At 41.2% G+C, this 24,522-nt stretch overlaps 1 protein-coding gene across 2 annotated transcripts in view; it reads left to right on the top strand.

The window, feature by feature from the left end:
• The window catches only part of ARHGEF9 (Cdc42 guanine nucleotide exchange factor 9), a 359,889-nt gene that overhangs the window by 299,239 nt on the left and 36,128 nt on the right, over positions 1-24,522 (top strand). The window contains exons 7-8 of one of the 2 annotated variants that reach the window (XM_065900095.1): positions 3,409-3,538; positions 19,167-19,298. In XM_065900095.1, the coding sequence (XP_065756167.1) occupies positions 3,409-3,538; positions 19,167-19,298 (262 nt within the window). The remainder of the gene's footprint in view (positions 1-3,408; positions 3,539-19,166; positions 19,299-24,522) is intronic. The other variant, XM_065900096.1, reaches the window with a different exon arrangement.

The raw sequence follows: 24,522 nt of genomic DNA, 5'->3' as shown, positions 1-24,522 counted from the left end.
AAGTGACCAGAAGCAGCCACTATTGCACCTAAATCTCAGTGGAACTGCTTCCAGACCAGTGGTTTTAAAACCAGTATATTTAAAGAGTGATTCTCAAATGTTTTTATATCACAGCTCATCTCCCACCTACTCCTGAGTGTCTGCTCTAAAAATTATACTTGTGGACTGATGATATTAACTAGGTAAATTATGTATTTACATAAATGTTTTTAAGAGCCCCCCAAGGACCAATTTTAAAGCACAGCCAAAAATTATGTTTGTCTTTTAGACCAAAGCAACATCAGGGCCTTTTGGGTTTAGTGGGAGCCAACAAGATAGCATATCTCCCTGGGATTTCCCATTCCTGTGCACCTTCACCTTGTGAGTGGAACCCCTGCATCAAGGCCTTCTTACCCTCTGGGTCTCTGGTTCCCTCTCCTTCCACCCCTAGGCTCAGGGGTGCTGAGAGAATGGCTCAGGTAGTCGCGGGCTACATCAATCCCTGTCCTCATTTGGGGTGACCCATTGGGCCTAGCACTATCCCCAGGCCATGGGCCACTCCTTCTTACAGGCCTCAGAAAGCTATATCAAGGTGATAGCTCCTGTGATGCATGCCAAAGTAGCTTGGGTTTGAAGGCAATTAGAGGCTACTGCCAGGTTGAAGACTTAGGTCGATAGGTGTTCAGATAGGTAGGTCTGAAATGCAAGCAGGCAGAGTAGTCCCTGAGGGAGAAGATTAGGTGGATAGAGAGTGGTAAATGGAGAATAATACTACCATTGTTTACAGAAGGGTGACATGTCCCCAGCCCCCGACCCAACCTTGCTTAAGCTGCTAAGAAGAAAGACTACGAGAAGGGGGTTAGCTGACCTGCCTGGAACAAGACAATCTTGGTTCAGTCAGTCTCCTCACTAGGGTGCTGGGCTCAGACCTCATCTGGAAGCCTGAGGGCTCTGAGCAGGGTTCAGGCTAGACCACAGCTATTTACTTTTTTCTCTCACCCACTCCTAAAGCTAGTGGGGAAGGTTAGAGATGGTGACATACCCCCCTCTAACCATCGTGAGAAAGGCAGCCAGCTAAAAATGGCAGAGGTTGACTGACAGTATGGCACAGTGGCAGTGATAAATTCATGGCTAAGTAGTACAAGGGGTCAGGCAGAGGTAATAAGCATTCTCATGCCAGCACTGTCCAATAGGACTTTGTACAGTGATGTAAATGTTCCATATCTCTGTGGTTTAATATAGTAGACACTGGCCACATATGGCTATTGAGTACTGAGAAATGTAGCTGATGCAACTAAAGAACTAAATTTTAAAATTTTATTTAAGTCTAATTAAATGTGGCTAGTGGCTACCATATTTGACAGTGTAACTCTATGCTTTACCTCCTAGAAAGTGGCTTAAGGCATTTTCCTGATGCTCTCAAATCAGGGAGGAATAGCATGGGAGACAGAAAAAGGACCTAAAGAACAGGGGTGCTTATTTACGTCAGCAACTTCTGCACTGCAACCACCCCTTCTGTCATTACCCTACCTTGCTTCTAAATGGCAAGCTCAGATAGTCTTGCCAGGGAAAAACTTTGACAGTTTTACAGAGCACAATAACTCCCCCACAGGTTGGAGCAAGTAACTGTAAAAGAATGAAATGTAACAGAAACAAATGTAATATTCTGTAGTTTGGTCTAAGAAATCAACAATTCAAGGACAGACTGAGAGACATACAGCTTCTAGACAGCATATTTTAAAGAAATTTAAGAAGTACTGGTTGATCATAAGTTCAGTATGAGTCAGAAGTGAGATCCACAAGAAAAACTGGTAACAGCTAACATTCATTAAGGCTCAGGATAAAGAGGTTTTGGTGTGTGTGTGTGTGTGTGTGTGTGTGTGTGTGTGTGTGTGTGTGTGTTAACAGAGTTGTCTTGAGACAGAATAGACTGGTTAGGATTTGTAGTAAGTATCCTGTCACTGTAGGTGATAAAATGTAGTAACGTTTGAAGACTATGGTTTGGCAGGTGTGCAGAGAACAGACTGGAGCCAGGGAGGCCAGCTAAGAGGAGGTGCTGTGTCTCATCTGCCCTAGCAGTTAGAACTCCCTTTCTTCTGTTCCTATGACTGGTCCACCACCCCACACCTCAATGTATTAGGGAAGAAAAAGACAGTTGCCCTGCTCTTCTTTTTCTCTTCTCTTCTTTCAAATTGGTGCAGGGACAGTGAGCAGGTTAGTGACCACAAAGCATGTTCAGCTTCTCTAAGGAAAAGTTTGTTAAGACTGAACTGTAACTCATCCTCCTGCCTTCCCAACTTATTATTCCACCAAATGTCTGGGATCTAACTTTCAATCTTCTTTTCACAGGAGCCATTTGACTGGAAATTAGATCAGACAAACAGAGAAAACTGGGCAGGATGGTATAACCTTCAACAAGTGGGCCATCCAAAGTCCCAGGAAAATGGGGCCTAGGATTGTACTTCTGGAGTTAGAGGTTTTGAGAGACAACCCATATAATGTCTATACTAGAGAAATGTTTGTTTTGTATTAATAATACTGCAGACATTTGCTGTGAGCCAAGAGTAAAACAGTTTTCATGGATTATTAAAACTTCAGCAAATTCTACTGTAATTCTCCCCATTTTACAGATGAGGAAACTGAGTCACTGAGAGGGAGAATGAGATTGTCAAAGGCCACACCACTAGTCAGTGACTAAACTAGGGTTTGTGTTCAAGGAGTCTGGCTCCAGTCTCTGTTCTTAACCACAATGCTACATCCAATCTCTATATTGTATAGGAGGAAAGGTTTGGATGTTATTTTACAGTGACTTTGGGCAGAGTTCCCTAGAAATAGGTGCTAGAACAGATGGTAAAGTTCTCTGGACCATGCCATGTGTGAGGCTCCCTTCCTCATCCTTGGCTGGTTGTATCAGATAGGTACAAAAATAATGGCATAGCAAAGATGAGTCTGTTTCTCTTTCATAGAGAAAACGCCTGCAGGTAGGCAGTTTATGGCTGCCTTGCTGTCTCCATGATTATCAGAGACTCCTTCCAGTTTTCTCTTATCCTATCCTTAGGAGTATGGGCCTTGTCCTTATGGTCTAAGATGGTTGCTAGAACTTCAGCCATCACATCTAAATATTCTTAAGCGTCAGGTTTAAGTAAGGACCAAAGAAGGGCATGCTATTTTCCTTAAAGGTAGTTTTTCAAAAGTTCTACCCAACATTTCTATTTACATATCACTGGACAGAACTTGATCATATAAGTCACCTCTTACTGTAAAGAAGGATAGAAAATGTAGTCTTTTGTACCATGTGGCATGAATTCTATCTAAAATCAGGGCTCTCTTGCTAAGTAGGAAGAGGAGAATGGATGTTAGTGTTGGCACCCAGCACATTGGTTCAATGGCACATTGACTCATCCAACTTGTAATTTTGTGTCTTCACAGTGACTACAGGTATGTGGCAGCTGCTCTGGCTGTCATGAGAAATGTGACTCAGCAGATCAATGAACGCAAGCGGCGCTTGGAGAATATTGACAAGATTGCCCAGTGGCAGGCCTCTGTCCTAGACTGGGAGGTAGGACCCTTACTAACAGGGACATTGGAGAGTCTGAATACCTTAGCCAGAACCTCACATCTTAGCCAAAGATGAGCAAACAGTAATTATATTTGAAGAGCATCAGAAAGGATTTAGATTAGAGCCAAGGCAAAACTTCCTGCTAATAAAAGGTGTTGTGTACTTGAATAGCTTTCTAAGAATGTTGGAGAAATCTCGGTTGCAATATTTCATTAGGAAAGGAAAGATTCATCTATTTGGGTATTGCTAAGAAATAATTGGGTTAACTCAGTAGCCTTTCAAAGCTCTTTCAAGTCCTGGAATTTTATCACCACCAGATGAACACTTGGATAAGGAGTAAAAGGTAATAATTCACTCCCAGGCACAGAGTGCAAGGTTGGTTCTCTGATGCAGGCCAGCCAACATACTTCTTCTTTTCCTCTTCGTGAGATCACCTCACCCTGACATATCTACTAGTTCTATCCAAGCCCGCACACTTCAGGCCACAACCATCATCCCTGCCCAACTGACAGGCCAAATTCTGTTTTTTAATTATCTGCTTATAAAAATAATCCCTGAGCCTTCCATTCTATTGGAATTGGCCACAACTTCTCTGAACTCAGAAAGCCTTCACTAAAGCATTGTCTTCTGAGATGCTAACTTTCAGAGGATATACACAGCCTAACAAATAAATGGAGCTTTTGCCTCTTATGCCACTGCTCTGTTGAAGTTCCTGAGGTGTCTGTTAAACAGAAAAAAGAGCTGTGAACTTTAAGGCCTCACAGGTACCTGTGTGTTAAGTACACTATTTATTGTTTCTCTCTTGTGCCCATCAAGAGAACCAGGAGTAATGACATTTCACATTTATCTCTCAGACCCAAGTTATGAAATCTGACAGTCCACAGCTAATATAACCAAGACAGTAGAGGCAGGACATGCTACCAGGGAGGAGGTGGCAATCTTAAGCTTCATGATCATAGTGTAGAAGTTGAGTCAGCTCCCCATTCCTCTGGCCTCCACACAGGTATAATTTCTTGTAATTTGAGAGCTAGTAGCTCTCTAACTTCTCATATAGTTTAGCACATTCCAAGGGAATGAAACAGCCTTACAGTTACTTAACCAATGTCCAGAAAAAGTCATCTTTCCTTTATTCTGCTACTTCTGTTCCTCTTTAATGTACATGGCTGAAAATGTCCACAGTTCTGAGCAGCTGGCATATTTTTGAGTCTTATTTGAAGAATAATGTCCCCATACAGAGTAGAAAACAGCAGTGATTCTTTGAGATGCAAGGAGAGGAAGGAATCTATATAAAGAGATCTTCTTGCTCATAAGAAGAAAACAGCACTGGCGCAGACTTATTAGGAAATCATGGATTCTCCTTCCCCTGTGTCTGGTTTGCTTTGGATAGTTTCCTGATCAGAGGGCTGGATCAAATGACCTCTAGAAAGATCGCTAATTCTCAGGCACTCTGAAACTGTGGCTGATTAGCAGGCCTCTTTTTCTCTACCCCTGTGGGGATTCTCTGTAATAGGATGTTCCCAGCAGCAGTTGTCTTTCTATTCCCTGAAACATTTTTCCCCTTCCCAATACCTGGAAGACCTTCTAATTCCTCCATGGGCTCTTGGCCTCCAGTCCCTGCAGCTGGGGCCATGGGAGACCAAGAATAGCTTAAAATTCTTTGGCCTGTTCAGGGAGCTTCACTAACACCTAACATGAAAGCACTGAAATATGATTTAAAGACTCAGCATCTCAGAAGGAATTTTATTTGTTTTTGTCTATAGTTGGGGGTTGGGAAACAAAGGAAAGTCTTTCGAATAGGAGGCAGTTACTTTCTGCCTCCTTTGTTAGCATGATTGACTGGTCCTCTAATCTCATCCAAGCCCACACAACCCTGCTTGACAAAGTGCTTCTTTATTTAAGTTAGTAAGAAGAAAAATTCCTTGTGGTTAACTTTTCAGACTCTGAGGTCACTGTGCAACTGACCAGCTTCAGAAGGTTTGCCCTCTATGAAGCATTTTCTTTAGCAAGGCCTGATGGGTACATTTCAGAGTCCAGGACCAAAGTTTCGATCAAGTGTGCCATATCTAGTCTTAAATATTTCTAAAATGTCAGAGTCAGTAGGTCTCTTAGGGAACTCCCCAAAGAACATCTCTGGCCATGCTTATGCACATGTGTACGCACACACACACATGCACACATGCAAACCTTGTAATGATGGTGGAAGTCTGAGAAGCCTATTTCTGACTGAGGCCAAACAGCAAGTCAATGACAAAACTAAAACTTGAATCTAGTCTCCAGATTCCCTGGGGGGTGTTCTTTATACTGCTGCACCACATACTCTTCCAGCCTTCTGCTTCCTACAGCCCAGTTGCTTCCCTTTATGATATTGCAGGGACTTGTTTCTGCAGTAAAGTGTCCATATCTAAGCAAGAGAGTAAGACTGCCTTGGGGGGAAGTCCAACTCCTGGTAAGGCTAAAGGTAGATGAGTGCTGGGGAACCTCCCACAGAAAGCAATAGGATATGTCCATCCCATGGCTGGTTGGCTATTGGCTTGGGTGGCTCAACCTCACTGATTCCCTGGTATAGGTTTTTTCTATGTTCCACCTACCCGAGCAGTTGGACATTCAGAAAGAAGTCCTGCCAGCTTGGTGGGTGCAGCTGTGGACAAGCCTTGCAAATCAAGAAAATGAAGCAGTGCTTTGCTCTCTCTGCCACTCACTTGCCTCCTCCACATATTTGAATAAACAGGGCGGGTATCAAAAGCATCTACATAATAATTTCAGTTTGATTTGTCAAATGAAAAAGAAGAGTCAGGAGACCTTCAAGATGGCGGAGGAGTAAGACATGGAGATCACCTTCCTCCCCACAAATACATCTGAAATACATCTACATGTGAAACAACTCCTACTGAATGTTAGCAGAAGACCTCAGACTTCCCAAAAGTAAAGAAATTCCCCATGTACCTGGGTAGGGCAGAAGAAAACAGAAAAAAACAGAGACAAAAGAATAGGGATGGGACCGACACCTCTGGGACCGACACCTCTGGGAGGGAGGAGTGAAGGAGGAAAAGTTTTCACACACTAGGAAACCCCTTCACTGGTGGAGACGGGGTGTGGCGGGGGAAGCTTTGGAGCCATGGAGGAGAGCACAGCAGCAAGGGTGCAGAGAGCAAAGTGGAGAGATTCCCACACATAGGATCAGTGCCAACCAGCACGCACCAGCCTGAGAGGCTTGTCTGCTCACCAGCCAGGGCGGGTGGGGGCTGGGAGCTGAGGCTATGGATTCGGAGGTCGGATCCCAGGGAGAGGACTGGGGTTGGCTGCATGAACACAGCCTGAAGGGGGTTAGTGCGGCACAGCTAGCCAGGAGGGAGTCCAGGAAAATGTCTGGAACTGCCTAAGAGGATAGAGACCATTGTTTCAGGGTGCACGAGGAGAGAGGGTTCAGAGCACTGCCTAAACCAACTCCAGAGCTGGGTGCGAGCCACGCCTATCAGCATGGACACCAGAGATGGGCATGAAATGCTAAGGCTGCTGATGCAGCCACCAAGAAGCCTGTGTGCAAGCACCAGTCACTATCCACACAATCCCTCCCAGGAGACTGTGCAGCCCACCACTGCTAGGGTCCCGTGATCCAGGGACAACATCCACGGGAGAAAACATGGCGTTCTTCAGGCTGTTGCAATGTCACACCAGCCTCTGCCGCTGCATACTCGCCCTGCATTTCATACCCCTCCCTACCCGCCTGAGCTGAGTGAGCCAGAGCCCTCTAATCAACTGCTACTTTAGCCCCTTCCTGTCTGAGTGAAGAACAGATGCCCTCAGATGACATACACGCAGAGGCAGGGCCAAATCCATAGCTGAACCCCAGGAGCTGTGCAAACAAAGAAGAGAAAGGGAAATTTCTCCCAGCGGCCTCAGGAGCAGTGGATTAAATCTCGACAATCATCTTAATGTACCCTGAATACATGGAATACCTGAATAGACAACGAATCAGCCCGAAATTGAAGTGCCGGACTTTGGGAGCAACTGCAAACTTGGGGTTCACTTTCTACATCTAATTTGTGTCTGGTTTTACGTTTATCTTAGTTTAGTATTAAAAGTTTATTATCAGTGGTAGATTCATTTATTGATTTGGTTTCTCTCTACTTTTTTATATATATATATCTATATTTTTTTCTTTTTCTCCTTTTGTGAGTGTGTATGTGTATGCTTCTTTGTGTGATTTTGTGTGTATAGCTTTGCTTTTACCATTTTCCCCAGGGTTTGGTCTCTCCATTTTTAAAATAATTTTTATATTATTTTAATTTTAATAATTGTTATAATTTTTAAATTTTTATAATTTTTAAATTTTTTATTTTAGTAACTTTATTTTATTTTTCCCTTTCTTTCTTTTTTATTTCCTTCTTCTTTCTTTCCTTTCTTCCTTCCTTCCTTCCTTCCTTCCTTCCTTCCTTCCTTTCTTTCTTTCTTTCTTTCTTTCTTTCTTTCTTTCTACCTTTTCTTCTAGCTGTGTGGCTGAAAGAGTCTAGGTACTCCAGCCACATGTCAGTCCTGTACCTCTGAGTAGAGAGAGCTGAGTTTAGGACATTGGTCCACCAGAGACCTCCTAGCACCACATAATATCAAACAGCAAAAGCTCTCCCATAGATCTCCATCTCAATGCTAAGACCCAGCTCCACTCAATGACCAGCAAGCTACAGTGCTGGACAACCTATGCCAAAAAACTAGCAAGACAGGAACACAACTCCACCCAATAGCAAAGAGGCTGCCTAATATCATGCAAATGTCAAAACACCGCAAAACCCACCACTGGACATGGTCTCACCCACCAAAAGACAAGATCCAGTCTCATCCACCAGAACACAGGCACCAGACCCTTACAAGGAAGCAACCCACTGAACCAACCTTAACCACTGGGCACAGACAACAAAAACAGTGGGAACTACGAACCTCCAGCCTGTGAAAAGGAGACCCCAAACACAGTAAGTTAAGCATAATGAAAACACAGGGAAAAACACAGCAGACAAAGGAGCAAGGTAAAAACCCACCACACCAAACAAATGAAGAGGAAATAGGCAACCTACCTGAAAAAGAATTCATCATAATGATAGTAAAGATGATCCAAAATCTTGGAAAAGGAATGAAGAAAATACAAGAAACGTTTAACAAGAACCTAGAAGAACTGAAGAGCAAACAATGATGAGAAACACAATAAATGAAATAAAAAAATTCTCTAGAAGGAATCAGTAGCAGAATAACTGAGGCAGAAGAATGGATAAATGACGTGGAAGGTGAAAGAGTGGAAATAACTACTGCAGAGCAGAATAAAGAAAAAAGAATGAAAAGAACTGAGGACAGTCTCAGAGACCTCTGGGACAACATTACCGCACCAACATTCGAATTATAGGGGTCACAGAAGAAGAAGAGAAAAAGAACAGGACTAAGAAAAATTTTGAAGAGATTATAGTTGAAAACTTCCCTAATATTGGAAAGGAAATAGTCAATCAAGTCCAGGAAGCACATAGAGTCCAATACAGGATAAATTCAAGGAAAAACATGCCAACACACATATTAATCAAACTATCAAAAATTAAATACAGGGAAAAATATTAAAAGCAGCAAGGCAAAAGCAACAAATAACATACAAGGGAATCCCATAAAGTTAACAGCTGATCTTTCAGCAGAAACTCTGCAAGCCAGCAGGGAGTGGCAGGACATATTTAAAGTGATGAAAGGGAAAAACCTACAACCAAGATTACACAGCAAGGATATCACTCAGATTTGAAGGAGAAATTTAAAACTTTACAGACAAGCAAAACTTAAGAGAATTCAGAACCAGCAAACCGGATTTACAACAAATGCTGAAGGAAATTCTCTATGCAGGAAACACAGGAGAAGGGAAAAATATACAATAACGAACCCCAAACAATTAGGAAAATGTTATTAGGAATATACATATCGATAACTACCTTAAATGTAAATGCATTAAATGTTCCAAACACAAGACATAGACTGGCTGAATGGATACAAAAATAAGACCCGTATATACGCTGTCTACAAGAGACCCACATCAGACCTAGGGACTCATACAGACAATAAGTGAGGGGATGGAAAAAAATATTCCATGTAAATGGAAATCAAAAGAAAGCTGGAGTGGTAATTCTCATATCAGACAAAATAGACTTTAAAATAAAGACTATTACAAGAGACAAAGAAGGACACTACATAATGATCAATGGATCATTCCAAAAAGAAGGTATAACAACTGTAAATATTGATGCACCCAACATAGGAGCACCTCAATACCTAAGGCAAATGCTAACAGCCATAAAACCGGAAATGGACATTAACACAATCATAGTAGGGGGCTTTAACACCCCACTTTCACCAACGGACATATCATCCAAAATGAAAATTAATAGGGAAACACAAACTTTAAATGATATTCTAAACAAGACGGACGTAACTGATATTTATAGGACATTCCAATGGAAAACAACAGAATACAGTTTCTTATCAAGAGCTCATGGAACATTCTCCAGGATAGATCATATCGTGGGTCACAAATCAACCCACGATAAGTTAAGAAAATTGAAATTGCATCAAGTATCTTTTCCAACCACAATGCTATGAGATTAGATATCAATTACAGGGAAAAAAACCTATAAAAACTACAAACACATGGAGGCTAAACAATACACTACTAAATAACCAAGAGATCACTGAAGAAATCAAAGACAGTATCAAAAAATACCTAGAAACAGATGACAATGAAAACACAATGATCCAAAACTCTTGGGATGCAGCAAAAGCAGTTCTAAGAGGGAAGTTTATAGCAATACAATCCTGCCTCAAGAAACAAGAAACATCTCAAATAAACAACCTAACCTTACACATAAAGCAATTAGAGAAAGAAAAACAAAAAAATAACCCAAAGATAGCAGAAGTAAATAAATCATAAAGATTAGGTCAGAAATAAATGAAGAAGAAATGAAGGAAATGATAGCAAATATCAGTAAAACTAAAAGCTGGTTCTTTCAGAAGATAAACAAAATTGATAATCAATTAGCCAGACTCATCAAGAAGAAAAGGTAGAAGACTCAAATCAACAGAATTACAAATGAAAAAGGAGAAGTAACAGCTGGCATTGCAGAAATGCAAAGGATCATGAGAGATTACTGCAGGCCACTAAATGCCAATAAAATGGACAACCAGGAAGATATGGAAAATTCCTTAGACAAGTGCAACCTTCTCAGGCTGAACCAGGAAGAAATTGAAAATATAAGCAGACCAATCACGAGCACTAAAATTGAGATGGTGAATAAAAATCTTCCAACAAACAAAAGCCCAGGAACAGATGGCTTCACAGGCAAATTCGATCAAACATTTAGAGAACAGCTAAAACCTATCCTTGTCAAATTCTTCCAAAGTATAGAAGATGGAGGAACACTCCCAAAGTCACCCTGATACCAAAACCAGACAAAGATGTCACAAAGAATAAAAATTCAGGCCAATATCACTGATGAATATATATGCAAAAATTCTCAACAAAATACTAGCAAGCAGAATCCAACAGCACATTAAAAAGTTCATACACCATGATCAAGTGGGCATTATCCCAGGAATACAAGGATTCTTTAATATATACAAATCAATCAATGTGATAAACTGTATTAACAATTTGAAGGAGAAAAACCATATGATCATCTCAATAGATGCAGAAAAAGCTTTTCACAAAATTCAACACCCATTTATGATAAAAACCTTCCAGAAAGTAGGCATATAGGGAACTTACCTCAACATAATAAAGGCCATATATGACAAACCCACAGCCAACATAGTTCTCAATGGTGAAACACTGAAACCATTTCCTGTAAGATCAGGGACAAGACAAAGTTTTCCACTCTCACCACTGTTATTCAACATAGTTTTGGAAGTTTTAGCCGCAGCAATCAGAAGAAAAACAAATAAAAGGAATTCAAATCGGAAAAGAAGTAAAAATGTCACTGTTTGCAGATGACATGATACTATACATAGAGCATACTAAACATGCTACCAGAAAACTACTAGAGCTAATCAATGAACTTGGTAAAGTAGCAGGATACAAAATTAATGCACAGAAATCTCTTGCATTCCTATGATGAAAAATCTGAAAGATAAATTGAGGAAACACTCCCACTTACCATAGTACCCAAAATAATAAATACCTGGGAATAAACCTACCTAAGGAGACAGAAGACATGTATGCAGAAAACTATAAGACACTGATGAAAGAAATTAAAGATGATACAAACAGTTGGAGAGATATACAATGTTCTTGGATTGGAAGAATCAATATTGTGAAAATGACTACTACCCAAAGCAATCTACAGATTCAATGCAATCCCTATGAAACTACCAGTGGCACTTTTCACAGAAGTAGGACAAAAAAGTCCTCAGTTTGTATGGAAACACAAAAGACCCTGAATAGCCAAAGCAATCTTGAGAAAGAAAAACGAAGCTGGAGGAATCAGGCTCCCTGACTTCAGACAATACTACAAAGGTACACTAATCAAGACAGCACAGTACTGGCACAGAAACAGAAATATAGATCAGTAGAACAGGATAGAAAGCCAGAGGTAAACCCATGCACCTATGGTCACCTTATTTTTGATAAAGGAGGCAGGAATATACAGTGGAGAAAAGACAGCCTCTTCAGTAGTGGTGCTGGGAAAACTGGACAGCTACATGTAAAAGAATGAAATTACAGCACTCCCTAACACCATACACAAAAATAAACTCAAAATGGATTAAAGACCTAAATATAAGAGCAGACACTATAAAACTCTTAGAGGAAAACATAGGCAGAACACTCTATAACATAAATCACAGCAAGATCTGTTTTGAGCCACCTCCTACAGAAATGGAAATAAAAAAATAAATAAACAAATGGGACCTAGTGAAACTTAAAAGCTTTTGCACATCAAAGGATACCATAAACAAGAGGAAAAGACAACCCTCAGAATGGGAGAAAATATTTGCAAATGAAGCAACTGACAAAGAATTAACCTCCAAAATTTACAAGCAGCACATGCAGCTCAACATCAAAAAGACAAACAACCCTATCCAAGAATAGGCAGAAGACCTAAATAGACATTTCTGCAAAGAAGATATACAGATTGCCAACAAACATATGAAAGAATGCTCAACATCACTAATCATTACAGAAATGCAAATCAAAACTACAATGAGGTATCACCTCACACCAGTCAGAATGGCCATCATCAAAAAATCTACAAACAATAAATGCTGGAGAGGGTGTGGAGCAAAGGGAACCCTCTTGCACTGTTTGTGGGAATGTAAATTGATACAGCCACTATGGATAACAGTATGGAAGTTCCTTAAAAAACTAAGAAGAGAACTGCCTTATGACACTGCAATCCCACAACTGGGCATGTACCCTAAGAAAACCATAATTCCAAAAGAGTCATGTACCACAATGTTCATTGCAGCTCTATTTACAATAGCCAGGACATGGAAGCAACCTAAGTGTCCATCAACAGATGAATGGATAAAGAAGATGTGGTACATATATACAATGGAATATTACTCAGCCATAAAAAGAAATGAAATTGAGTTATTTGTAGTGAGGTGGATGGACCTAGAGTCTGTCATACAGAGTGAAGTAACTCAGAAAGAGAAAAACAAATACCGTATGCTAGCACATATGTATGGAAACCAAACATAAGAAGAAAAGTTGTTCTGCCCAACCTAGGGACAGGTCAGGAATAAAGACGCAGATGTAGAAAATGGACTGAGGACACGGGGAGGGGGACAGGTAAGCTGGGACGAAGTGAAAGAGTGGCATTTACATACATACACTACCAAATATGAAGTAGATTGCTAGTGGGAAGCGGCAACATAGCACAGGGAGATCAGCTTGGTGCTTTGTGACCACCTAGAGGGGTTGGATAGGGAGAGTGGGAGCCAGACGCAAGAGGGAGGAGATATGGGGATATATATATATATATATATATATATATATATATATATATATATATTGCTAATTCACTTTGTTATACAGCAGAAACTAACACACCATTGTAAAGGAATTATACTCCAATAAAGATGTTTAAAAACATAAATTAATTTAAAAAAAAACAAGAATCATAGAAGAAACCTTCACAACTTACTCTCCCTTGAAAAGGAATTAAGAAAGAGGGTGGAGAGTTAGTACCACACCGGAAATTGGTGCCTGCTCAGTAAATCAGAGCATTTTGCTAGAGAGCAGGAGACCTTGTACTGTATCCACAACGTGACCGGCCCTCAGCTTATTCAATGAACATTTTGGATTTATTTGCCCACCTCTACTTTCCATCCTTGCTCCCTGCCAGCCTATGTGTACTAGAGTTCATGGAGTCCCCCATGCTCTGCCCTACCCCCTAGGGCTTCTAAAAAATCAGTGGATGAGTAAAAGTATTGCCTATACCTCTAAATAATAATAAGTACCTTCAATCAGCTTAGGGGAGCATCAGGAAGAAGAACATGTTCTCGTGAATTGCAGTTTCTAGGAAATTTCTAATTTCTCTGATGCTGATGTTTGGTTATGCTCTCACATTGCTACCCTTCACATGCATTAGATCCACTTGAAGGTAAGGGGAAGGAACATATCCCTGACAGCTTATTTTGTTTTTTTCCATTCTTTAATTGTTCTTTATTTTTGCAAGATTTTTTTAAACAAATTTATTGGAGTATAATTGCTTTACAATGGTGTGTTAGTTTCTGTGTATAACAAAGTGAATCAGCTGTATGAATACGTATATCCACATATCCCCACCCTCTTTTGCCTCCCCACCGCCCTTTCTATCCCTCCCTTCAAGGTGGTCACAAAGCACCGAGCTGATCTCCCTGTGCGATGCAGCTGCTTTCCACTAGCTATCTATTTTACGTTTGGTAGTGTATATATGTTAGTGCTACTGTCTCACTTTGTCCCAGCTTACTCTTCCCCCTCCCTATGTCCTCAAGTCCATTCTCTACATCTGCTTCTGTATTCCTGTCCTGCCCGTAGGTTCATCAGAACCATTTTGGGTTTTTTTTAGATTCCGTATATATGTGTTAGCATATGGAGTTTATTTTTCTCTTTCTGACTTACTTCACTCTGTATGACAGACTCTAGGTCCATCCACCTCACTACAAATAATTCAATTTCATTTCTTCTTATAGGTGAATAATATTGCATTGTATATATGTGCCACATCTTCATCCATTCTTCATCTGTCGATGGACACTTAGGTTGCTTCCATGTCTTGGCTATTGTAAATATTGCTGCAATGAACATTGTGGTACATGACTCTTTTGGAATTATGGTTTTCTCAGGGTATATGCCCAGTAGTGGGATTGCTGTGTCATATGGTAGTTCTATTTTTAGTTTTATAAGGAACCTGCATACTGTTCTCCATAGTGACTTATATCAATTTACATTCCCACCAACAGTGCAAGAGGGTTCCCTTTTCTCCACATCCTTTCCAGCATTTATTGTTTGTAGATATTTTGATGATGGCCATTCTGACTGGTGTGAGGTGATACCTTATTGTAGTTTTGATTTGCATTTCTGTAATGATTAGTGATGTTGAGTATTCTTTCATGTTTTTGTTGGCAATCTGTATATCTTCTTTGGAGAAATGTCTATTTAGGTCTTCTGCCCATTTTTTGGATTGGGTTGTTTGTTTTTCTGATATTGAGCTGCATGAGCTGCTTGTAAATTTTTGAGATTAATCATTTGTCAGTTGCTTCTTTTGCAAATATTTTCTTCCATTCTGAGGGTTGTTTTTTTGTCTTGTTTATGGTATCCTTTGATGTGCAAAAGCTTTTAAGTTTCATTAGGTCCCATTTGTTTATTTTTGTTTTTATTTCCATTTCTGTAGGAGGTGGTTCAGAAAGGATCCTGCTGTGATTTATGTCATAGAGTGTTCTGCCTGTTTTCCTCTAAGAGTTTGATAGTGTCTGGCCTTACATTTAGGTCTTTAATCCATTTTGAGTTTATTTTTGTGTATGGTGTTAAGAAGTGTTCTAATTTCATTCTTTTACATGTAGCTGTAACCCTGACAGCTTCTTTTATATTTTTTTTTCTTTCTGGAGATTTTTACCAGGATCCCAAGTTTGCAGCTCATATTTGAGAACTTGATTGTGTGTTGTTGTGATTTCCTCCTCATAGCACCCTTCCCCCATAGCCTGGTTGTATAATACTCAATAGCATGTTCCAGTTTACCATTGGACGTTTGAATCCAAAGAAGTTGGAGGAAACACAAAAGCCCAACGTGATGGCAGCAGCAAAAACATCTTTTTAAAGCTAAATGGCTTGATGAGGCACACTCTTTGGACCAGGAGATCAAATGTGGAGGGATAGATTTGTTATTTCCCTGCTTTCCTCCTAGCAGGCAGAATTGAATATAAACTCTGAGAAGGGTAGCATTTCCTTTGTCCTCTCCCTTGATGTGCTCAGGGCACAACCCCACATCAGATAATCAGCCTATAATTAGAATGAGGTGCTGGGCATTGGGATATTGAAATGAATGAGATGTAGCCTTGACTATCCAGTGAGGACAAGTATGTTCCAGGCAGAGAAAACAGTGTGAGCAAAATTCTGGAAGAATGGAAGAGAACAGAAGGCATGTGGAGGAGTGTGAGGTGGGAAGAGATTGCACTTGAGGGGTCAAGGCAAAGAACTGTGTAGTGCAGTGGGGCAGAGAGGGCAAAATCTGATTGCTCTAAACTCTGAGAGGTCCCTCTACCTTACATGAGCTTATTTCGTGTTCTCAAGCAGCCATGTGATTTGAGCCAAACAGGAACCTTTGAATTAGCCCCATTGTCTAATGAGGAAACAGATTGTGATTAAGCTACTTCTGAAGGAAGTGAGTTGACGGCAGCACTGGGCCCAGAACTGAAGTCTTTGAGGTTCTTACCTTAGAAATTTCCAAGGCAGCTGCTTGTTCCATTAAGGAATCATTATTTTGCTGTGGTTTGATGGTTTAGAGCATGGACTTTTGAGCGACTCTCTCCTGGATTCTGCCACTTTCGGCATATTACTTCCAATTTATCTGACACTGGTTTGGGGACAAATAACACTACATCCCTTATTGGGTTGTGAGTATTAATAGGAATATGTGACACAGGATTTAGGGTACACAGTAATAATCAAGGTAATAACTATCATTATATGGAGCTTACAGTGTGATGTGTACTTTTGTAAACATTTTATATATGTTAACTTATATAATCCTTACCACAGCCAAATGAGGTTGGTAATGTTATTATCATCATTTTAAAGATGAGGAAACTGAGGAACAGAGAAGATGAGTTAACTTACAACAATCACCTTGGTGAGCATAGAGGTGTATTTTTTCAAGTTTTTTTTTTTTTCTTGGTAGAGTGGCACCAAGTGGCATTTTATGGCAAGTACTTAAAACAGAATTGATAGAATTGGGTTGCTCCTAGCTGGTGCAGTGTGTAGACCAGATGCCACTGAGTAGTCCTCCTGGTCTGATCATTCTCAGCTTAGCAAGTTGTGCCTTTAAAAGTCATCCTGGCCATCTTTGTATAGCATTGGCCCCTTTTATAGCGTTCTTTCACTTCATACATATTCAAAATGGACTATAGTACATCTTCCTGGCCTGCCTCAAGGTGGGGCATGGCCGACTGGTACCATGTTCAGCTTCCCATCCCTCCAACAGGAAAACCTTGCATGACCCCCACACTCTGAGGGATTCTTCTCCTAGCACTGGGCCTCCAGAAGTTCTGTGCTAGTATGTGGGCCCCTCAAGGAGGAGTGTTTACCAAAGTTCCAGGGAACCCTTGAGGTATAGTCTGGAGTCACACTAGTATCTCTGAGCTTTCTTTTTTTTTTTTTAACATCTTTATTGAAGTATAATTGCTTTACAGTGGTGTGTTAGTTTCTGCTTTATAACAAAGTGAATCAGCTACACATATACATATGTCCCCATATCTCCTCCCTCTTGCATCTCCCTCCCACCCTCCCTATCCCACCCCTCTAGGTGGTCACAAAGCACCAAGCTGATCTCCCTGTGCTATGTGACTGCTTCCCACTAGCTATTTTACATTTGGTAGAGTATATATGTCCATGCCACTCTCTCACTTCATCCCAGTTTACCCTTCCCCCTCCCTGTGTCCTTTTTTAGGTTGTATTATTAGAAAATATTTCCATTGAGCCCCCCTTTTTCTTTCCATCCCTTAGACTGAAAAAAAAGTGATATGCTCAAGAATACAATTTCCTGCTACCCTTCTCTTTGGGCCACTGCCCTGCCTAGACTGTTTACCTCTGATTGTTTCTGGGGAGATGTGGGAACCCCCATCTCTAAAGTTGACTTGAAGCTTTTCAGTACAAGGCTGAGACCTTAGCATTAGAGTATCAGGGCTAAGACCTTAGAGATCATCCTCACATACCTCATTTAACAGCTGGAAAACTGAGACCCAGAGAGAGGAAGGGACTGACTCTCCAGTGACGTTTTGGCCTAGAGACAGTATAACATAGTGGCAAAAGTGAGCACACTCTCTGGAGCTGCAGACTTGTGGTTGGATTGTGGATCTTTGGCTAACTAGCTGGGTGACTGTGGCTGATCACTTGACTTCTTTGTACTTCAGACTATAAAGATAACAGCAAGACTATCTACCTCCCAGGGCTACTGTGATGCTCAGAAGAGACAGAGTGAAAGTATGTAGCACAATGTCTGATCCCTGTAGGTGCTCAATAAGTATTAATTCTCCTGAGTCAGGGGACCACTTCTTTTTGTCCCCATGGTTTGCCTTGCATTCCATGAGTTCTGAGCATACCTATATTAGACTCCTTTGCTGACATGTAAGCTCCTCGATAACAGGGCCAAGTCTGGCTTGGCATCTGACATAGACCCCCACATATCAAAGTTCCCATAAATAAGAGGCCCTTGGAAACTCTGTAGAATCGAATTAGCTAGGTGTTAGGTGTTTTTGGTGTGTGTGTCTGATTCTACATAGCAAGAAATATAAGCAAGTTATTCAGGCTTTCTGGATAACAGACCAAGGTGATGAAATTTCCTGTTTAATCAGTAGATTTTAATGAACTGAGAAAGGAAGGAAAAACAATTTTAAGAGGGTGAATGGATTCTCTTTCTCTCCTTCAAACATAATCTCCTTCCTGTCCTTCCCTGTCTTGTTTTACTTGTCTGGGAAACAGAGAGACTTCTAGCACCTGCTCAGGCTTTACTCTTCAGGTACAGGAAAGAGACTAAAAGTCTAGAACTAGGATGAAAGATTGGGGCAGAAAGAGAGATTTAGAGAAAAAGAGAGAGGGAGAATAAGAGAGAGAGAGACAGATAGACAGACACCTCATGGTAGCTGGTGCCTCTAGGGCCAGAGAGCAACTGGCAAAGAAGGACTATAGCAGTCCTGGGTAGTGGGACTCATTTGGCCTCAGGGTAAACAAGAGTATGGGTCTTTATAGCTCATGGAACCTTTCAGGGATTCCCAGAGGTCCCTCCCTCCATCCTTTCTTCCTCACCAGGCCCTTTCTGTCCTCCTCCTGTCCCAGCCTATGCCGAGCTCTAGGTGCCTCCAGGCAAGTGAAGGGGCCATCCCTCCTGCCTGGCTGCCTCTCACTATCACATGTCCTTCCCAGGGCGAGGACATCCTAGACAGGAGCTCGGAGCTGATCTACACTGGGGAGATGGCGTGGATCTACCAGCCCTATGGCCGCAACCAGCAACGGGTCTTCTTCCTGTTTGACCACCAGATGGTCCTCTGCAAGAAGGTAACCCCATCCCTTTCTTCCCTGAGGGATATGGGCACCCCAGGGGGCACCACACCCTTCCTCTCCATCATCCCCAGTTCCCAACAAAGTGGGCTAACCCTGCTGGGCAAAAACAAAACAAGACAAGATATTGGCAGCAATTCCATATCAGGATCACTGGTATGGCATGAATATCACAAGCAGGGCTGGCTTATGGGCAGTGAAATTCTGAAATTGGTAAAGTTTGTGTTGGTATCTTTTATACACTTTTCCCTCCTGCCCTTCATGGCGATCTTTCTCACTCTTTTCGACCCAGAGCTGATAGCCTGCTGATTTGCACCAGTTGTGAAAAATATTGAAATATTTCTATCCCAGTTGGTGAATAAGTGGCTTCCCTGAGCACCTCCCCTCATTTCTACTCTAATGGCTTTGACCATCTGGCCCCTTACTGCCCTAGGAACCAACAAGGGACCTCCTACTTTACTCTTACAGGTAAGGTGCCTTACGTTTGTGATACAGGAATTTTCCCTGTTCCCCTACCCATTTCCTATACAAGTTGTGTCACATCCTTATAACTCTCAGCTGTGCTCTTCTTTACCCTCCCTTCTCTGTAATCCATTTGAGAAAAGGTCTTGCTCTTGTGATTAACTCAGCATGAGTGTTTGTTTCTTGGTATCTTCTCCTTGGCAGGCAGGAGGATGGCATATGTTCTCAGCCTGATTCCTCCTGATGGGATACTGTTTCCTCCACCTCCTCCCTTAGGATAGGGAGTTCAGATCACTTTTAGTTCCAGGGACTGGCTGGGAAGAATTTGGGACCAGGGAAAGTAAAAGAGGAAGGCAAAACCAAAGAATGCTTAAAGTGACTTTTTATTTATTTATTTATTTTGCGGTATGCGGGCCTCTCACTGTCATGGCCTCTCCTGTTGCGGAGCACAGGCTCTGGACGCGCAGGCTCAGCGGCCATGGATCACAGGCCCAGCCGCTCCACAGCATGTGGGATCTTCCCGGACCAGGGCACGAATGCGTGTCCCCGCATCTGCAGGCGGACTAGCAACCACTGCGCCACCAGGGAAGCCCTAAAGTGACTTTTTAAATTCACCATCCTACCCTTGGCTCTTTCTCCATAATCCATTCTCTTTGTTCTCTTCCTCACCAAGTAGCAAATACCTCTGAAAGGGAATACTAAATCATGAAGCACCAGGTTAAACACTGTCATCTTTTCCAGCGTGGAACAGGAACCACACATTTGTTTTTAAGCCCCCTATTCTCTGTGTATACCACATCCTGCATTAAATCTCTGGCTATTTGCCTTTGACAGTGGATTGAGGGAACAAATTGAGTTTCAAGTCAAACTGCCTCAATATTTGAGAATAAGCTTTAAGTGCCAGCTCTAGAACTGATAGCTCACTAGTTAATGGAGAAAATTACTGCCTTGGTCTGGACCTGGCCCTGGAAGAGAGAACTTTTATGAATCTGGAAATTGGCCAAACACCCAGCCCTCTTATTATCTACCCCCAACTGTTCCTTAGACGTCCATCAAATCAGGAGGCAGGATTTTTGAGGGTTAACTTATGTAGCCAAGGAAATTCTCAGCATATCAGTCATGTCACCAATAGGCATGTGTTCATTCTTCCCACTGAGCCATGCTTACACTCAGAACAACCAGTTGTAGAGAGACACAGAAAAGAGATTAGGAAGCTGGTTTATTTTAGCGTTGTCCACCACTCAACACCCTGTTAATTTAAGCATCTGTCAGCCAAGGCTGAGATTACTTTAAGGAAAATGTGAAACTCAGCTCTGCAAAGTAGTAGCTATAGGAGACACGGCCAGGAGCCAGAACACAAAATAGTGAGGCAAAGGCTAGAAATAAAGGGAAGAAACAACATGGACAGTGAGCTAAGTTTAGAAGCCAGGGGACAGCAGAAAACTAAAATGGAATGAGAATCAGCTCCAGGCCAGCTAGTAGAAGCCAGTGATTAAGGAGAAACCAGAAGCCAAGCCAGCCAAGCGGGCAGGATGGGTGTAGCAGGCAAAAAGGATGACAAAAACAAGAGAAACCTTGAAGCTAGCATAGCTTTCTTCCAATGGGAGCCTTCTTGTTCTAGCAAGAACCATGGCCTCCCCTTCCAGAAAAAAGCTATCCACATACCTGGGCCTTCTTGACTCTGGTTTCTCAGAGCATGAGAAGCTACAGTTTGATTTTTCAAAGCCTATTAAAACTATATCTGATGTTTGTGTTGAGGCTATGGTTGAGGATTTCTATTTGGTACCTGCAATAGGCCTTTCTATTCAGCAATAGGGAGTAAACTTTTTTTTTTTTTTTTTCGGTACGCGGGCCTCTCACTGTTGTGACCTCTCCCGTTGCGGAGCACAGGCTCTGGACGCGCAGGCTCAGCGGCCATTGCTCACTGTCCTAGCCGCTCCACGGCATGTGGGATTTTCCCGGACTGGGGCACGAACCCGTGTCCCCTGCATCGACAGGTGGACTCTCAACCACCAGGGAAGCCCTGGGAGTAAACGTTTGAGAAATGACCATGGCACCAAAATAAGGTATAGAAAGAGACAAGGTCTTTGGTCTGCTGGATGGTTGAGGGACCTCTTGCCATTTCTATAAAAGCCTTTCCTCTTGAGGTAGAGCTGGAAATGGATAAATCTTCCTGGATTTGAAGAACCCTTTGGCAAAGGAAATCTACAGAGGAAAAGGGCCAGGACTAGAGCGGGGCGAGTAAGACACTCACTTCAGGCACAGAGTTAAAAAGGAGGCCCCAAAGCACAGTAATCCTTTATACAGGGAAGAAAGGGGACAAGAAAGCTACGTAATCAAATGTGGCTGCATAAAGCTTTCTGATGAGTTCATGTATAAAAAGGAGGATGAAACATGGGCCTGTAGCAAGTGGATAGATATTCATATGTAATATTTTATATGTATAGGATATTTAATAGGAGTGACAAAGATTAGTTTCATGAATCTTACAATGAGTCAAAGTTAGTTTTTAAAGATTCTAAGACAATATCATTGATTTAGAAAGATCTTTTCAAAAAAAAGAAGAAAAAAGAAGTGATAGTCTGTAGTCTGGCAAATCTCTTCAAGGGAGAAATAATTTACTATTAACACAGGAACTTAAAACCTCTCTGTCAAGGGAAAAAGAGACTGTAGTCTGGCAACTCCCTTCTAGGGACAAATAATTTACTATTAACACAGGAACTTAAAACCTCTCTGTCAAGGGAAAAAGAGCATAAACCTGTTGAGGGGGAATTTAAACCTAAGGTATCTGAGGTTGTAAGAAAGCACTTCAGTGCTCTGAATTCATTCTTTCATGCTATAATTAGTGAACCCCTGCTCTGTGCCAGTCAGCTCTGCCTTCTTAGAGCTTGTAGACTAATGGAATTTAAGTGTAATGTAATTTAAAAATATATACATCACTGTGCAATGAAATAATACTCAGATGTCCCCAGCAGAATTGCTGTAGGTAAACTCAACGGAGTAGTGAGTTACAGGAGATCTATGACAACACTATAGATGGGAAAATGTACCAGTTTTCAAAATATAAAAGATTCTAGGAAATACAGATTGACAATAAAATAATGAATCAACATTTACTGTGCACCTCTATGATTCTGTTCTAAGGCCTTTACATTCATTAACTCAATTTAATCCTCACAACAAACCCATGACGTAGGTACTATTATTTTTCCCATTTTAAATATACGTAAAGTGAGGTACAGAGAAGTTATATAATTTGCCCAAGGTGATATTATATCTAGTGAGTGATGGAGCCAGGAATTGCATCGAGGCAAGCTGACTCCAAATTCTTCATTAGTAACCTCTATGTCATTATTGCCATTGAGCTTGTCAGAATTCTATAATAGATACTTTTTAACATCTTTATTGGAGTATAAATGCTTTACAATGGTGTGTTAGTTTCTGCTGTATAACAAAGTGAATCAGCTATATGTATACATATATCCCCATATGCCCTCCCTCTTGTGTCTGCCTCCCACCCTCCCTATCCCACCCTTATAGGGGGACACAAAACACCAAGCTGATCTCCCTGTGCAATGCAGCTGCTTCCCACTAGCTATCTATTTCACATTTGGTAATGTATATATGTCAATGCTACTCCCTCACTTCGTCCCAACTTACCTTTCCCACTCCTCGTGTCCTTAATTCCATTCTCTATGTCTGCGTCTTTATTCCTGTCCTGCCCCTAGGTTCTTCAGAACCGAATTTTTTTTTTATTCAACATATATGTGTTAACCTATGGTATTTGTTTGCCTCTTTCTGACTTACTTCATTCTGTATGACAGTCTCTAAGTCCATCCACCTCACCGCAAATAACTCAGTTTTGTTTCTTTCTATTGCTGAGTAATATGCCATTGTATATATGTGCCACATCTTCTTTATCCATTCATCTGTCGATGGACACTTACGTTGCTTCCATGTCCGGGCTATTGTAAATAGTGCGACAATGAGAATTGTACTACATGACCCTTTTTGAATTATGGTTTTCTCAGGGTATATGCCCAGTAGTGGGATAGCTGGGTCATATGGTAGTAATATTTTCAGTTTTTTAAGGAACCTCCATACTGTTCTCCATAGTGGTTGTATCAATTTACATTGCCACAAACAGTGCAAGAGGGTTGCCTTTTCTCCACACCCTCTCTAGGATTTATTGTTTGTAGATTCTTTTATGATGGCCAATCTGACGGGTGTGAGGTGATATCTCACTGTACTTTTGATTTGCATTTCTCTAATGATTAGTGATGTTGAGCATCCTTTCATATGTTTGTTGGCAATCTGTATATCTTCTTTGCAGAAATGTCTAGTTAGGTCTTCTGCCCATTTTTGGATTGGGTTGTTTTTTGATATTGAGATGCATGAGTAGCTTGTATATTTTGGAGGTTAATCCTTTGTCAGTTGCTTCATTTGCAAATATTTTCTCCCATTATGAGGGTTGTCTTTTCATGTTGTTTATGGTTTCCTTTGCTGTGCAAAGCTTTTAAGATTCATTAGGTCCCATTTGTTTATTTTTATTTTTATTTCTATTTCTCAAGGAGGTGGGTCAAAAAGGATGTTGCTGTGATTTATGTCATAGAGTATTCTGCCTATGTTTTCCTCTAAGTGTTTTATAGTGTCTGCTCTTACATTTAGGTCTTTAATCCATTTAGTGTTTATTTTTGTGCATGGTGTTAGGGAGTGTTCGAATTTCATTATTTTATATGTAGCTGTCCAGTTTTCCCAG

This window comes from Phocoena phocoena, chromosome X, assembly GCF_963924675.1.
Source record: "Phocoena phocoena chromosome X, mPhoPho1.1, whole genome shotgun sequence".
Classification (NCBI taxonomy): domain Eukaryota; kingdom Metazoa; phylum Chordata; class Mammalia; order Artiodactyla; family Phocoenidae; genus Phocoena; species Phocoena phocoena.
The sequence above is the reverse complement of the archived record's forward strand: the minus strand, read 5'-3'. Positions and strand labels throughout refer to the sequence as shown.